The 15,303-nt window shown below is 40.5% G+C and overlaps 1 protein-coding gene across 1 annotated transcript; it reads left to right on the forward strand.

Annotated features, from left to right (window-relative positions):
* Positions 1–11,739: 11,739 nt before the first annotated feature.
* On the forward strand, positions 11,740–13,567 carry LOC147895655 (hydroxycinnamoyltransferase-like). Its single transcript, XM_087382932.1, has 2 exons — positions 11,740–12,231; positions 12,373–13,567. The coding sequence occupies exons 1-2, from the start codon at positions 11,806–11,808 to the stop codon at positions 13,363–13,365; spliced, it is 1,419 nt and encodes a 472-aa protein (XP_087239058.1). The 5' UTR covers positions 11,740–11,805; the 3' UTR covers positions 13,366–13,567.
* The last annotated feature ends 1,736 nt before the right edge of the window (positions 13,568–15,303 follow it).

Here is a 15,303-nt window from a genome sequence, read left to right on the forward strand (position 1 = left end):
ATACCTTCCGTATAGCTATCAGTAACTCTACACCTGGTGGAGTATGAAGTTTGATGATGTTGTGGGTAGCTTGTGGGTCGAGGAGATTAGACAGAAGTCTATGGATGGCAACAAATAGGATGCAACCTTAAATGTGAAAAGGGGCAAATCATAGTTCAGGGGGAAGTCCCAAGAGAGAGGGAAGTCTCGTAGAGCAAATCTAAGGCATGGAACATTGAGTGTGGCAAGAAGGGCCACATGAAAAAGGATTGTACAAGCTGAAAAGAGAGCAAAAGTATAAGAAAAAGAATGCAAATTGGGGTGCAAATAAGAAGGAAGAGATTCCAAGGGAGGACAAAGGAAAAGTGAAGATTAAGGAGATCAATGCAATCACTGATAATAGTGACAATGACACTCTCTTCATGTCTAGTCTACTTGGAGGGTTGCTTACCACTTCAGATGATGCATATTCCTAGGATTGTATTTTGGATTCTAGTGCTTCATTCCATGTTATGCTCCATAGGGAATAGTTCTCCACTTATGACAGTGGAAAGACAAATTGTGTGCATCTTGGAAATAATTATGTATGTGACATAGTGGGAGCACATGACAAAGTTTTCTTTTGCAAATTTCTCTACTTTTGTTTTGAGAAATGTGAGACATGTGCCTAAGTTGACCAAGAGTCTCATTTTAGTGGATCAACTAGATGATGCTGGTTTTTAGACCACCTTCGGAGGAAGGCGAGAATTGTTGTCAATGCACCAGTTGAAGCAAGTTGTAAGATATCATCATTCTTTTAAACTGATCAAAGGATATCGATTGATTGGCAATATACTGCATGGTCATACCATGCGGTGTGAGAGCATACCGCATGGTATCGAAAAGCACACCACTTGGCATGCATGCGAGCATTAGCCTAGTTACACTAGCTGGTGTAGCTTTACACCGCGAGGTGTACTCAGGCGGGATCTACAAAACCATGAGGACCTACCATTTTTGCCAGTTTTTGCCCACTTCCCAATTGTCTTGATAGGTTCTTGCCTCCTTCTAGTGAGCTTCTAGCCTTTCTTTTTTTGGGTTTAGGCCAGGTGATGGCTTGCTTCGGCTAGCTTGATTCACCTCACCCCAATGCACACACACACACACACATACACACACACACACACACACACACACACACAAAAAGAAAGAGAGAGAGAGAGAGAGATGTATGTTATGACTATGTTTTCTTGCTTGTGTGTGTGTGGTGCATGTATGATGTATATCACTTAGGGCCAGATGATGACTCCCTTCAGCTGGTTGGATTCATCTCACCCTGAGAGACGTTTTTTTAGGTATTATGATGATCAAAGCTGGGTGATGGCTCGCTTCAACCAATTGGATTTACCTCGATTTAGTCTAGTATCATTTATTTATATTTATTGTATATAGGTGTCAATAGAGCTAGTTATTGTCCAAAATGATGGCTCGCTTCCTGGCGGACTAGATTCATCTCGACGATGACCTTCCCAACCAGATGTGATCAGGTCTCTTGGACCATCACGGCCTGCCTATATTTCGCATGCTTTAGTTCAACCTCATTTGCTTGTACAATCTGTGCTATTGCTTGTAGGGTCCACGCTATAATTATCTATTAGGATTTTCATGTTTGCATGTGTGCGTAAATTTCAAATATGTTTTTAAAGAAATTGTGTTGCACGTGTTCTATGTGTTTGTACGTACAATTTGATTTTTGTTGTCATTGTAACATGGCAATGATTATTGTGGTGATTACATAATTTCTTTTGCTTCTATTTTTGTAATGATTGTCGAGTGTTAACATAATGCATTATGATTGGTGTATGAATTAGTTAATTGCTTCTGCTTTGGTTTTTGTATTTACACATCGTCATTGTAGCACAACTGGTTGATTGCTTACATAATGATTGTTGCTGGATTAGATATATACTTCTACTTTCCTCATGGTAGCCACCCCATCAACGAGAGTGAGAGAGAGAAAGAGAGAGAGAGCGAGAGAGAGAGAGAGAGAGAGAGAGAGAGAGAGAGAGAGAGAGGGAAACTTGGAGAATTGAGTTGCAAATACCTTGTTTGCAGGGTGTGCATCCGACATATTATTAGATTGAGTGAGGAGAAAATTAGAGACATTCCTCATACCAAGTCTATGATGAATGAAATGTAAGAGCGCATATTTGCTCAATAGACGAGGGGCATCGATGTGGAGCAGGCAGAGGAGAAAGAGGTTGTATTGAACTTCCCACCTAGAGTGTTCGGTGATATAGTTGTGCAATGGGAAATGGTAAAGTGGTTAGAGCCCTTGACAGACATGAAGCTGGATAGGTGGCTCATAGAATGGAAAGAATCCCACATTTCCATTCATAGAAAAAACAAAAAGAATAAAGGGGTAGTAGGTAGATTATCAAATGTCACCATCCAATATTATAACCAAAGGATTGACCCGAGAAGCCAAGATTACAAGGCACAAATAGATCTACGAACAAAGTTTGTCGACATGTGCTCTACAATGGTACACTTCCCACTAGTTCCATTGAGAATTCTAGAAGAAGGCATGTTGCTGCACAGGCGCATAAATCATTGAAGATAGGGCTGGTGATGACCATAATGCATAGGGCCATGTGTCGAGCCATTAATTACATACACGTTAGTGACCTCTAGTTAATCATCTTGACGATGACCTTCCCAACCAGATGTGTGATCACACAATCGCTGATCTAGATCATCTTGGCTCTATGATTGTTGTTAGATGTTTTCCTGCTTCATCTTCTATAGCCTATCCTCCTTCGATAGGGTCTCTTGGACCAATTACGGCCTACCTATATTTTGCATGCTTTAGTTCAACCTTATTTGCTTATATGATTTATGCTATTGCTTGTAGGGTCCATGCTATAATTATTTGAGGAGTTTCATGTTTGCATGTGTGCGTAAATTTCAAATATGTTTTTAAAGAAATTGTGTTGCACGTGCTCTGTGTGTTTGTACATACAATTTGATTTTCGTTGTCATTGTAACATAGCAATGATTATTGTGTTGATTACAAAATTTCTTTTGCTTCTATTTTTTTAATGATTGTCGAGTGTTAATGTAATGGATTATGATTGGTGTGTAAATTAGTTAATTGCTTCTGCTTTGCTTTTGTAGCACAATTGGATGATTGCTTACATAATGATTGTTGTGTGGATTAGATCTGTACTTCTGCTTTCCTCATGGCAGCCACCCCATGAAAGAGAGAGAGAGAGAGAGAGAGAGAGAGAGACTTGGAGAATTGAGTTGCAAATACCTTGTTTGTAGGGTGTGCGTCCGACATATTATTAGACTGAATGAGGAGAAAATTAGAGAGATTCCTCATACCAAGTCTATGCTGAATGAAATGTAAGAGTGCATATTTGCTCAATTTGAATGCAACTGGACGAGGGGCATAGATGTGGAGTAGGAAGAGGAGAAAGAGGTTGTATTGAACTCCCACCTAGAGTGTTGGGTGATATAGTTGTGCAATGGGAAATGGTAAAGTAGTCAGAGCCCTGAACAGACAATGCAAGGATGAACTGGATAGGTGGCTCATAGAATGGAAAGAATCCCGCATTGCCGTTCATAGAAAAAACAAAAAGAATAAAGGGGTAGCAAGTAGACTATCAAATGTCACCATCCAATATTATACCCAAATTGCCAGTGGTTCCTTAGAAAGGATTAACCCAAGAAGTCAAGACTACAAGGCACAAATAGATCTACGAATGAAGTTTCCGACATGTGCTCTACTGCAATGGTACACTTCCCACTAGTTGCATTGAGAATTCTAGAAGAATTGGGCAAGGGAGTGGAAGGAAGAATGCATCGAGTTAAGATAGAGGGTGTGCCAAGTTTCAAGCCAACCCTATCTTATGCCGACAAGAAGTTGAGGCACGTTGCTACACAGGCGCATAAATCATTGAAGATAGGGCTGGTAATGACCATAATGCATAGGGCCTGTGTTGAGCCATTAATTACATGCACGTTAGTGACCTTTAATTAATCAGTCCTTACTTCAATGGGGGTAGTATTACAGCTCATGAGTATACCTTCCATGTATCATGATTATCCAAACTGGGCAAAGCGAGGCATGGCATGATATGCAGAGCTAGATGCGAGCACATTTATTCTGTGAGAACATTTTGACAATTTTCGTTGCTACTTTCCTCCTATTTCCAGTGCAATGAAAGGGTGCATGAACGGGGGTTCAGACACACCCACCTGAATGCTGGCAACTATGTGTTGGATTTCACACTAAATGGAAAATCTGTGCATGTGGGCATTATTGAGACTGGGAAAGTTGTCTCCACAGGACTGAGAGCAAGCCTGAGCAGGTTCAAGTGCTTGCTCCAAAGTCACAATAATTTCCTTGGTTTGCACAAGAGCTGTATGCGAGAAATGATGCATACCCTCAATCAAATGGTGCATGGTTAGACATGTCAGATTGCTATGCTGTTGGTTGGTTACTTGGTGAAATAGCCAAATTTCTTGTGGGCTTTAGGTCTGTACTGTCAACTAATCAGATATACCCAAGCATGTAATCAAGCTGTTGTGGGATTGCAAAACACACTTGTGCTAGAATGAGCCCTAGGAAAGGATGACAATGGACTTGCTACTAACCAAACTGCAAGCACACAATGTTGATGAAAATGTCACCATGCGACCAATTGATGATATGAAAACCTATATATAAAATGTGCAATTTTGGCATCTCCATGTCTCAATTTACAATGTGGATCAATTTTGCATTTAGAGAATGATGTTGGTTTTGTGACCTTGTTGCTTTATAAGTCATGTACTTTTCAAATAGTCCTAACTCATATTCTACACTATTTTCAATTGGATGTTTAGGGTTCAGGGCTTGATTTTGACCATTGGTTGTATGACTACAATCTCACGAGACGATCTTTTACAATTGTATGAGAACAAAATGTTGGAATGTATGTATGGCTCATGTTATGAACTCATATCTTAGTTATTAGGTTTAGCATTTCTAGGACCACAATTTGCAAAAATGGCATCATCATCAAGAACACCCTATCAACCATCCACACAAGCTAAGTACCAAGCACAAGATGCATGCACATGCACTAGTCAAGCATGAAGTTTGGGATGGACCTGTCTGATGCCACCACGCAACCTATTAGGAGAGACCAGGCAAAGGCAGTTGCCGTTGCCAGTCCTTTCCATAACCCTAAAGGCTTTAAGTATGTGCAAGTAAAGACCCTCCTCTTGAATGATGATGTTATATAGCAATATGGGAGGGAGGCTTAGCTTCCATTGAGGAACAACAATGGCCCATTGTGTGTTGTCTTAACCAAGCCATCAAAGAGAATGCACCCATCATCTAGGAGATGATGTTTGCAAAGAAGGCTCGCAAAGATATTCCCCTATACTTCATGAAGATGCTATACGCAAAGTTTGTGCTTGGCCGTGAAGTGGACTTTGCCTCAGGTGCTTGAGTACATGAGCAACAACAAGTGTCAAGCACTAGACCCATGGTAGCAGAACTTGTTGCACACATCGACATTCCAACATCAGGTGACTATAATATTTAAATATCTTTTTGACTATTTTCTTCTTCTTTTTTGGAACAATTCGAGCCCAACATTAACTGGCAAGTTCTTATGTGACCTCACTTATTGTGTAGCATCGATGACATCTGAAGATCTCTTCATGACCATTGAAGAGGACAACAAGGAGCACGCACTAGGTGAGACCTCATATCTCCTCTCAGGAGTGTGCAAGATATAGTTATGGAGCATCGACGGGTGCTACAAGAGAATGAGCGGATGTTATATCGCAAACCAGATAGAGGCTTTGATCATCATCAGCATGCTCTTGGCATTGACCATCATGTGCAGTTGCTTCATCGTTCTCTACCGACATGGCCTACATATCTTATTGGGGCGGTAGCTTAAGGCACCCACCAACCTCCTGCCATTGCTGGATGACTCAGCAAATAAAAAGCTTCTAGAGTACCCATTTTGGCATCCATTGGCTTAATTTTTTGCCCTTCGTATTTTACATCATGGATATTGCCATTTGTTGGCTTCAGATTTTCCCCATCCCATTTTTTTGTAATAACAATTTTTCAGGAGATGTAAACTCTACAATGTGGGATGTGAACATCTTGTACGTTAAAATGTATATAACAACTATTGACCTTTATAGTTATGATCGAGTCACTTTGCTTTCAATGCATTCATGACTTTGTAGGCAAAATTATTATCATGGAACTGTTGAAGTAATTGACGTGAAATTGAAAACAATGCAATGCTATTGTCATGTTGAACATGTTTAGCACATTATGTGAAATTATTATTGTGCAATTGTCATACTGTCAAGTAAATTTTTAAATAATGCAGTTGCACAATTGTCATACTATCAAGTAAAATTTTAAATAATGCAATGCTATTATCACACGATTCACGAAACATGTTTAGCAACACTATGAACTAGGGAGTGATTTACAATGCTAAGAAACACTACTTTTGGTTAGTAGACCCAAAAATGGAAGCAATAATAGCTTCAGGTCCTAGTCCCTTGCATTTTGCAATGGCTCTATGCATATCACCCAAGAAATGCAACCTCATTCTCAAGCAAGATCCATTGTATTCTTGATGGCAGACTCCACATCTCCATTGTTTGTTGACCTAGCATCGTAACATTATTCTCCACATTTGCAATAGCTTCAACCAAGTCTGTAGGCTATGATGTTGTCTTAACATCACTATTAGCAAGTGCCCGCAAGATGGAGGCCACTCTCTCGGCACCATTGCCTATGCACCATGGCATTGTTCTATTGGGATCTCCCACAAAGTGCCATAACATTCTCACCACTAAGCCTCGAAATTCTTGTAGGCAAATGTCACATCTCCAACGATTGCCAACTAGCGTCGCACATAGTTGCGTGCTATTGTTGCACCTCCGGTCCTTCCCAGAGCCATCGGGTGCTATCAAATTAGGGATTACAATTAATTCAATAGCTTTCATAATCATCAAAAAACTTTTAAACTCGTCGTAGCATTTTAGCTCTAACTTGCAACATGTAAGGAGCACCTGTAAGCTTGCTAGACCTGAAGAGAGAGAAATCATCCCACTGTCTTGCCCCCTCCCAACATAATTGGATGATTATGAATGTAGTAAGCTACCTACTAACATAGGCATGGGATGGCATATTTCCTTTTTCCACAACCCTCTCTCTCTCTCAAGTAAGCATCTATCTGCACCATGATCATCATTTGCAACATTATGCTCTCCTTACGAATGTTGATATTTCACACACACTAGTGCAATAGCTAGCATCACACAAACAAGAAGTTACAGGTTGCAAGTCATTTTAATGCTTTCCAAGTTGCAACATGGAAACAATACATTTCATCTTAATGCTTTGACATACCTTCCAAGTGGCATGATGTTAATCAACAAAATTTAAATGGCACAATTTTTAATGAGTCATAATACAGCCATGGACATGATACATCACCGCGCTTCGGCTTGCAATTGTCCAACGATGGGAGGATCATGCAATGGACTTGGGAGATCACAATTTACCCACTTTGCTAGATCTTTATCATTACTCTCTCCCTTAACATCGTCCAATACTCTACCATTTCCATAAACATATACCAGTTTCTCTGCTCTTTCTGTCTTCAAGCGATTTCTTGTGACAGAATGCAATATTATTACGCCTAGCATCCAGAATTACTCCCTCCAATTGTTAAACAATGTATTCACATGTCTTGGCATGGCCACTTGTGTCAATAGATTGACAAAAGGCCTCTCCCTTAAATGTTACAACCATGATATTGATCACAGGTCTCTTGGTGACATTTTTACATCCATCACTGACAATGGTGCAGCATGGTCACTCAATACCATCATATACTAATTGCTGCATCTCATGTTTAATCCTCTCATAGTATGCATCCAAGTAGTTGTTGTGGATAGCATTGTAACTTGGCATCGTAAAACTAGAGATGTTTTCCAATGAGGATTTTGAACCATGCTTAGTGGATACCCTGTGTGACAAATGGCCTCAAAAACGTCTTGTTGTGCTTTCTCTGTATGTTGTTGTTTGAATCAAGCTTCCAATGATCTTTGTTACAGACGCATACGCAATTGTGAATGAGCCACGTCGCTGCCTCATCCACTCTCCATATACATCATAGAGCAACTTGCTGCTTATGTCATCGAGGCCACACCACTACTTTGAGGTGGCACATTTTGCAAAGAACCATATTCTACATCTACATACTAACTAGCTTGAGGTGTGAGTAGATCATCAAGCATGGATTCACGAGGCTGGGATTGGTGGCATGCAACTATATCATCCACTTGGTTGTCTATAATTTTAGGCATTTCCTAGCCTAGAGCAGCTATAACTCTCTCAACTCCTAGACCCTTGCATTTTCCAATTTGTTTGTGAGCATCACCCAAGAAGTGCTTTTGCATTCTTATGTAGCCGGAGCCTGAGTACTTACTCCTCATGACAAAAGTTACAGTCCCACTTCTTATTAGGCAACATCACAACATAATCCCTAGCCTTTGTTGGGTTTCTTCCTCGTTCCTCTGGAGCTATGCTTTCACTTAAGGCTATAAGAGAAACATACACAATTTTATATAAGTAATATGTACAATATTCACATAAATTTTCATGTTTTTGTTTCTACCATCTCATTTACCATTATGACACATAACAATGTTTGGGTTTGTTTGCAGTTTCACATCCTAAAATCAATGTGGCTATTTGGCACACTAACTTAGAGTACTTCATGTAAGCTTGCTAGAGCTTAAGAGAGAGAAATCATCCAATTGTCTTGCCCCCTCTCGACGTGATTGGATGATTATGAACATGGTAATCTACCTATTAAAATAGGCCTAGGATGGCAAATCACCTTTTTCCACATTCCTCTCTCTCCCGAGTAAGCATCTATCTGCACCATGATCATCCACAACATTATGCTCTATTGAAAAATGTCAGTATTTCACACACACTAGTGTAGTAGCTAGTGTTACTTAAACAAGCACTTATTATAAGCACTTTTAATTCTAATTTCTAAGCTAGCAAACTTTGTGAACCTAATAATCTCAATATATTTTTTCTACGTACGTATGGATTGTAACATGGGCTACAAATTGCATACATATGAAGTCTAACATGGGCTATAAATTGCAACATATGCAACATGATCATATCTAGTTTTTGGACCTAATAATATATAAAAGCATTGATTGTAAAGCTATATATACTATAATCTCTCCACACATGTACGCCATTATTTTTGCGACTTGCTACGAGCCAACAATTGCGAGTTCCAAAGCAAGCCCATGATCGACCCAAAGTTAAATATTCTCTTGTCACTCTTGAATCCTACTTTATAGAGTTTTACTAGTGTATAATATAAATTTTTAACCACATGTGAGATGTTCCAAGTCAACCTAAGCAAACCCCCAATTGGCATGTGGTATAATATTCTTCATCAACGAACGAGTTGTTCCAAGTCGGCTTATGCAAACCTCCAATTGGCTCATTGACTTTTTTTTTAATATAGTTATAGGCTATAGCTACATACTTATAAATAAATACCTATGCTTAAAAATTTTTTTAAAACACACAATAACTCATGCAACTACAATTAAAATCCTAAGCTTTTCCAAAAGTGAATCACTTCATGCAACTTATAATGTCAACTTTACATTTTTCCAAAGCTTCCTACGATATTTCATGCAACTAAATTAAAATCCTAAGTCATGCAACTAACAAACTAATCATTACCTAATCCTAAGTCTTTCCAAAGACAAGTTACAACTCAAATACTTCATGCAAAAATTAAAATTCTATATTTTTCCAAAGACACCTAAAATGTTACATGCAACTAACAAACTCATTACCTAATAGTATGTAAATGCTAATGATCCAATTAGTATCTTTAAGTGTGAGTGGATTCCAATCGATAAAAGTGAGCCCACCACCGGCAATAGATACTTTTTTGAACTTAGAAGGACTAACAAACTTACAAATTTCTTTGTAGCTTTGTTTATCCTTCTTTCATATGCTTCTTGTTTTTCTGAGACTCCACGGAATACTAGGAATCTTGATATTGTGAATTGTATGAATGCGGCGCAGGTTTATATAGATTAGCAATACTGTGCGGTGTAACTAAACGGTGTAACTAAACACTGCATGGTGTAATCCATTATACCGCAAGGTGTATGGATACCACGTGGTATAGATCCTTACGACATGGTGTTTTATGGGTATATTATGTGGTATATTGATTTACCGTGCGGTAACCGACTGTAGCAGGTCCCAATTAAAATTCGTTGCTGCTGGCCCATTTTAAAACGCCCCTAGGCTAATTTAAAATTGTTCAAAACGTTTTAATACAACATTTTAAAATGAACACTTTAATACCGCCGCCGTAAATCCCTGATTGTCCATGTCAATCTAGACAACTTTGTCTGGACCTACCTCCATAATAGTTTTTCCCAATATACTTACTATCTTCATTTGTTGAATGCCTTCTCTTTTGGTGATATAATCATCACATTGAATAATGATTCATGAGCATCCTTTTTTTTTTGGTCCATCCATAGAAAATAGTTGTGAATCCTATGCAAGAGCTAAAAAATGCTATGGTTGAAGCGATATCATATATGCTTTTTCCATTATTATAGTCTTCTGCAAAGCATTTTTAGAGGAGGCTTGACACTAGCTCCATACCGTGCATTGCAATTCTATGCATCGTACATGTCTGCATTATCTACTATGCTCAACAGATAGGCATAACATAAATTAATCAACCAAGGATGTATTGAGCATCCCCAAGTGATCTTGTATCAGAATACTCTCTATAATTAATGGTTGCCTCATGCTGGATGACTCCCACTCCCAACGTTTACCCTGGTTCTACATGGTTAAGGTACCTGTGTATCTTAATTTCTTGATTGAGTTGTGCTTGTAGCAACATTATTGAGATGGGATTTGGTAGCCCTACTTCCTATGTGGGGTTGTAGTTGGAATTATTACTTGTAACTTTCAAAATTGTTAGAACCAATCGTAGGAACGAAATAATATCTTGTTGGGTGGTTGAACGGATAATAACAACATTAAAGGAGAGTTGACCCTAGATGAAGGTAAGAAACTATGTTTTCTTGATTGACATCTAATGGAGCTTGATCTTCTAATAACAAGGACATATGCTATAAGAAAAGAAACAAGAGACATGTAACTTTGGGGGGTTGAATGAATAATGACTAAAGAATTAGTGAGTTGACCATAGTTTTCTTGATTGACATCTATCTAGAGGAGCTTGATCTTAACAATGCATGAATTCTAGGAGAGATTCCCTCCATAGAGGAGTCTTATAACCTTGATTTGACAAGATGGATTGGCCGGAGAGAAAGTCGTGGGAGAAAAAGAGAATAAAGCCAATGGAACTACTCGTGGAAGGTGTGAAAAGAGGATGGGCTTGTCAAAAGGAAGGCGTTGCACGCTACACACGCTTGACAAACCGTGAGTGTTCATGGGAGTTTACGTAGACTTTGCATGCACAACGAAAATGGCCTCTCCTTTTGGCCTGTCTCGATGCCCTTCTCCCGATGCCCCAATCCTTCCACAGTCGTCGCGCGAGCTGTAACTTATACCGCCATTTCGGAACTCTACCGAAGTCACGAGTCGCAACGACAATTTTGGTTGCGTCGCCGGTGAAGTCCACGATTATTAGCGTGATTCGTCCACGAACATCGTCTATATATCTCCCTGCATGGTGGTATTGACAACGCAGCGTTTTTGAAATCATGGAGAATGCCAGGGTATCCGTAATGCAAGCCTCCACCATCGTGCCTGCCGTCTCCACCCCTAGCCAGCGCCTCTTTCTCTCCAGCCTCGACCTTGTATTGCGAAACGTCCCTTACATGCTAGGACTGCTCTTTTATGACACACCCGACGATGAATACCCTCGCTTAGTTGGGAGATTGAAAGAAAGCCTGTCTCGAGCCCTCGTGCACTTTTATCCGTGGGCAGGTAGATTGTCAAGGGGGGAGGATGGAAGGATTTCGGTGGATTGCAACGACGCGGGTGTTGATTTCGTTGAGGCGTCCATAAACATTTGTTTCAGTGACCTACGTCCGGATTTTCAATTGCAACCATTTTTCACCGATCTAACGAGGTATTCAGAATTGAAGTGCTCCGACAGCCCCAACGTTCCGCTTTTAGCTGTACAGGTGCGTAAAGTGGTAGTGAGGTTTTAATTACTTTGCACTTTTCACGACAGTTTCTGTAGTATTGAATCTCGTATTATACTCGTTGCGAGGCCTGTTGTTTGGTTTTGATATCGACCGATGTGTGCATATTTCCTACTACAGGTTACCAAGTTTCAGGGTGGAGGGCTCGTCGTTGGAGTTAGCGAGAACCATGTAATTGCCGATGGGCGCTCTTTTTGGGACTTTATGGTGTCGTGGGGGGAATGTGGGAGAAGCTTGTCCATTTCCAAGCCTCCTTTGCACGACAGGACGGCTCTAAAACTAGAGAACGTCTCCCAGGAGAAAGCACGACTCCCGTTTGTGCCAATGTCCAATAGTCTGGCCGGCCTCATTGAAAAGCCTAATAAGAAGCTTGAAGAGAGAGTATTCCATCTCACTGCGGACGCAATCAAGAAGTTGAAAACAAAGGCAAGCCACGAGAGTAGCATCTCGTTCTCGTCTTTCGAATCCCTTGCGGCACACTCTTGGAAATGTGTGACACTAGTGAGTAAGCCCAGACCACAACAGACAGTGTTTGCTCTTGTACCAGCCGATTGCAGAGCAAGAATAGTGCCGCCGCTTCCGGATTCCTACTTCGGCAATGTTCTTCAATGGACTCTGGCCGTAGCCACAGCAGGAGAGCTGATGAAAGAGAGTTTGGCTGCCACAGCTTCGCGAATCCGAGATGCAGTAAAGGGCATCAATAACGAGACGGTCCACGGGTTGATGCACTGGCTAGAGCTGAGGAATAATCCGTTTCAGCCATTTAAGCTTGAAAACAGCCCCGGCTGTATGGTGGTGGCAAGTTCACCAAGGTTCCCAGCTTACGATGTCGACTTTGGGTGGGGGAAACCTGAGTCGGTGCGACCTGGAAGGATGGGGAGAGACGGCGAGATTTGTTTGTTCCCAGGTAAAGAAGGCGGGGGGAGCGTGGATGTGTGCATCAAACTTCAACCGGAAGCCATGCAGCAACTCGTCAGGCACTCCTTCTACCTGGAGAATGAGGGCCAGGCAGCAGCAACTAATCAGGCACCCCTGCGACCTGAGCTCATACCAGCGCACCGTCTCCCATCGAGTGCCGTAGCTGCACTATGCGCCTGTGCTTCGACGTCGTAATTGAAGAGAAGCACAGCGCATGAGGTTGAGCAGAAGGCGTTGCCTATCCATGCATTGACGCTTCCCAACGCTTTCGTCTAAGTCTGTACTGGTTTTTATCATGTTGTTCGTGACTTGTTCGCAGGGTGTTACAAACTTGCTTGCTTCTCTCATGGGATGAGTTTACGTTCACTTTCTTAGATTGCCTCTTAAAGGGAATGGAGGAGTGCTTTTTGTGATTTTCGATTATTTTCTAAATGCTCATGAGCATGGCTTGTATGATTAGAGCACATGTGGTAAAGGACACTTTGTATTTTTTGTTCAAGACCTTAATGACTCGAAAGAAAAATCTTTAAATTAATTACCCTATAATTAGGCCATCTCAAATTAATAAAAATTTTAAAATGTATTACTAAGTTTTGTATTTGTGATCCATGATAAAATGTTTGAAGGATGCACAATAGCACAAGATGATCATTTAGATGAACAAAGATCAATATCCCATATGGGCAAATGTTCATGGAAATAATCCAAGGTTTACAATTGAACTAATTCATTGATCATAAAAATAAAATTGCATTATTATGAAAAAAACATGCAAAAAACTTAGAGAAGCCACATTGTGGACTCCTATGGAAGGACTCCCATATCGCCAATGCCCTACTTTAGGAGAAGGAGGTGTAGTAGTCCATGGTAGAGATTTGGTAGTAGCCAGAGAGCCCCCTACTAGATGGCTCATCCACATGGGTAGCAAATGCAATTGAGAGGAACAATGGGGAGCTCTAGGCCTAGGCTCTTCATTGACGTTACTCTCTTGCATGGAGTGATTTAGAGTAGGACCCAATCTCACAGTGGCTTTCAAACAATTATGACAGTGCTAGGGTTGACTTTTAGGACACTGAGAGCCATTTAGCTGAGTTCTCTTATCACTTTTCTAGGGCATGATGGATTCAACAAGGAGATAGGATAAGCATATCATTTTTGGGCCCACTATCATTTGATCAATAGGGACACAAATTCAACAACTCAATCAAATGCAATTGATGAAATGCACCCAAACCCACAAAAATTCAACAAATTCAATAGCTATCACTTTTGGGCCACTATCACTCGATCAATAAGGACACAAATTCACCAACTCTATTAAATGCAAGTGATCAAATGCAGCTAGACCCACAAAAGATCTTACACATGACCATAGACTTCAATCGATAGTTGTTTTAGTTTGAGGAGTCTCCTTAGGTTTTGGCAGCCAAGGACAAAGTCTAGGTGCATACCTTGATAGTGGTCTCCCCAAGTATGAGTAGGCACATGGAGTCAACTTTCACGTAATGAGGAGCTTTTGGAGGACCTCAAGTCCTCCCTTCATAGAAATGCCATAGAAAGGATAGATTGACACCATCCTTCTTTAGGTACTTCTGGGAGCCATCTCTTTGAGTCACAAGTGGATTATATTGATCCTCAAGGGAGGGTAGGTCTAACATTTGTTAGCAAAATTGATCATTTTGCTGAACACTTCCTTTAAGATCTTGAGCTTGCAATTATGATCCCATCTTGTTGACTTCGTCTAGACATGTAGCCAAGCCTTCTTTAGGAGCACAGTTTCTTAGACGACATCTTTGCCTTCTAAGAGGTAGTTGATTGGGCTTGGAAGGAGTCTCAACCTATCTTGATCGTACTTTTGGATTGTGAGAAGGCTTATGACAAGGTGGAGTGGCATTTTTTGGAGGGCACAATGCAGAGGATGGGTTTCTTAGATAGATGGATTAGGGAGGTCTCATCCATGTTTGTAGAGAGCGCTAGTCATATGGATACTCCTTTTCGGTAGCAAATGTGGCAAACGGCCAACCACATGATGCTAGAATCAAGACAAGCTATTCATAAGGCAACGCCTTACTAAGCATCAAAAGAATAAGACCAAATATATAGATTAATAGAAATTTTAGAGTAAATCCACTT

The sequence above is a fragment of the Dipteris shenzhenensis genome, chromosome 12 (genome assembly GCF_047967505.1).
Source record: "Dipteris shenzhenensis isolate YYH24624 ecotype China chromosome 12, Dip_SZ_1.0, whole genome shotgun sequence".
In the NCBI taxonomy this organism is placed as follows: Eukaryota; Viridiplantae; Streptophyta; class Polypodiopsida; order Gleicheniales; family Dipteridaceae; genus Dipteris; species Dipteris shenzhenensis.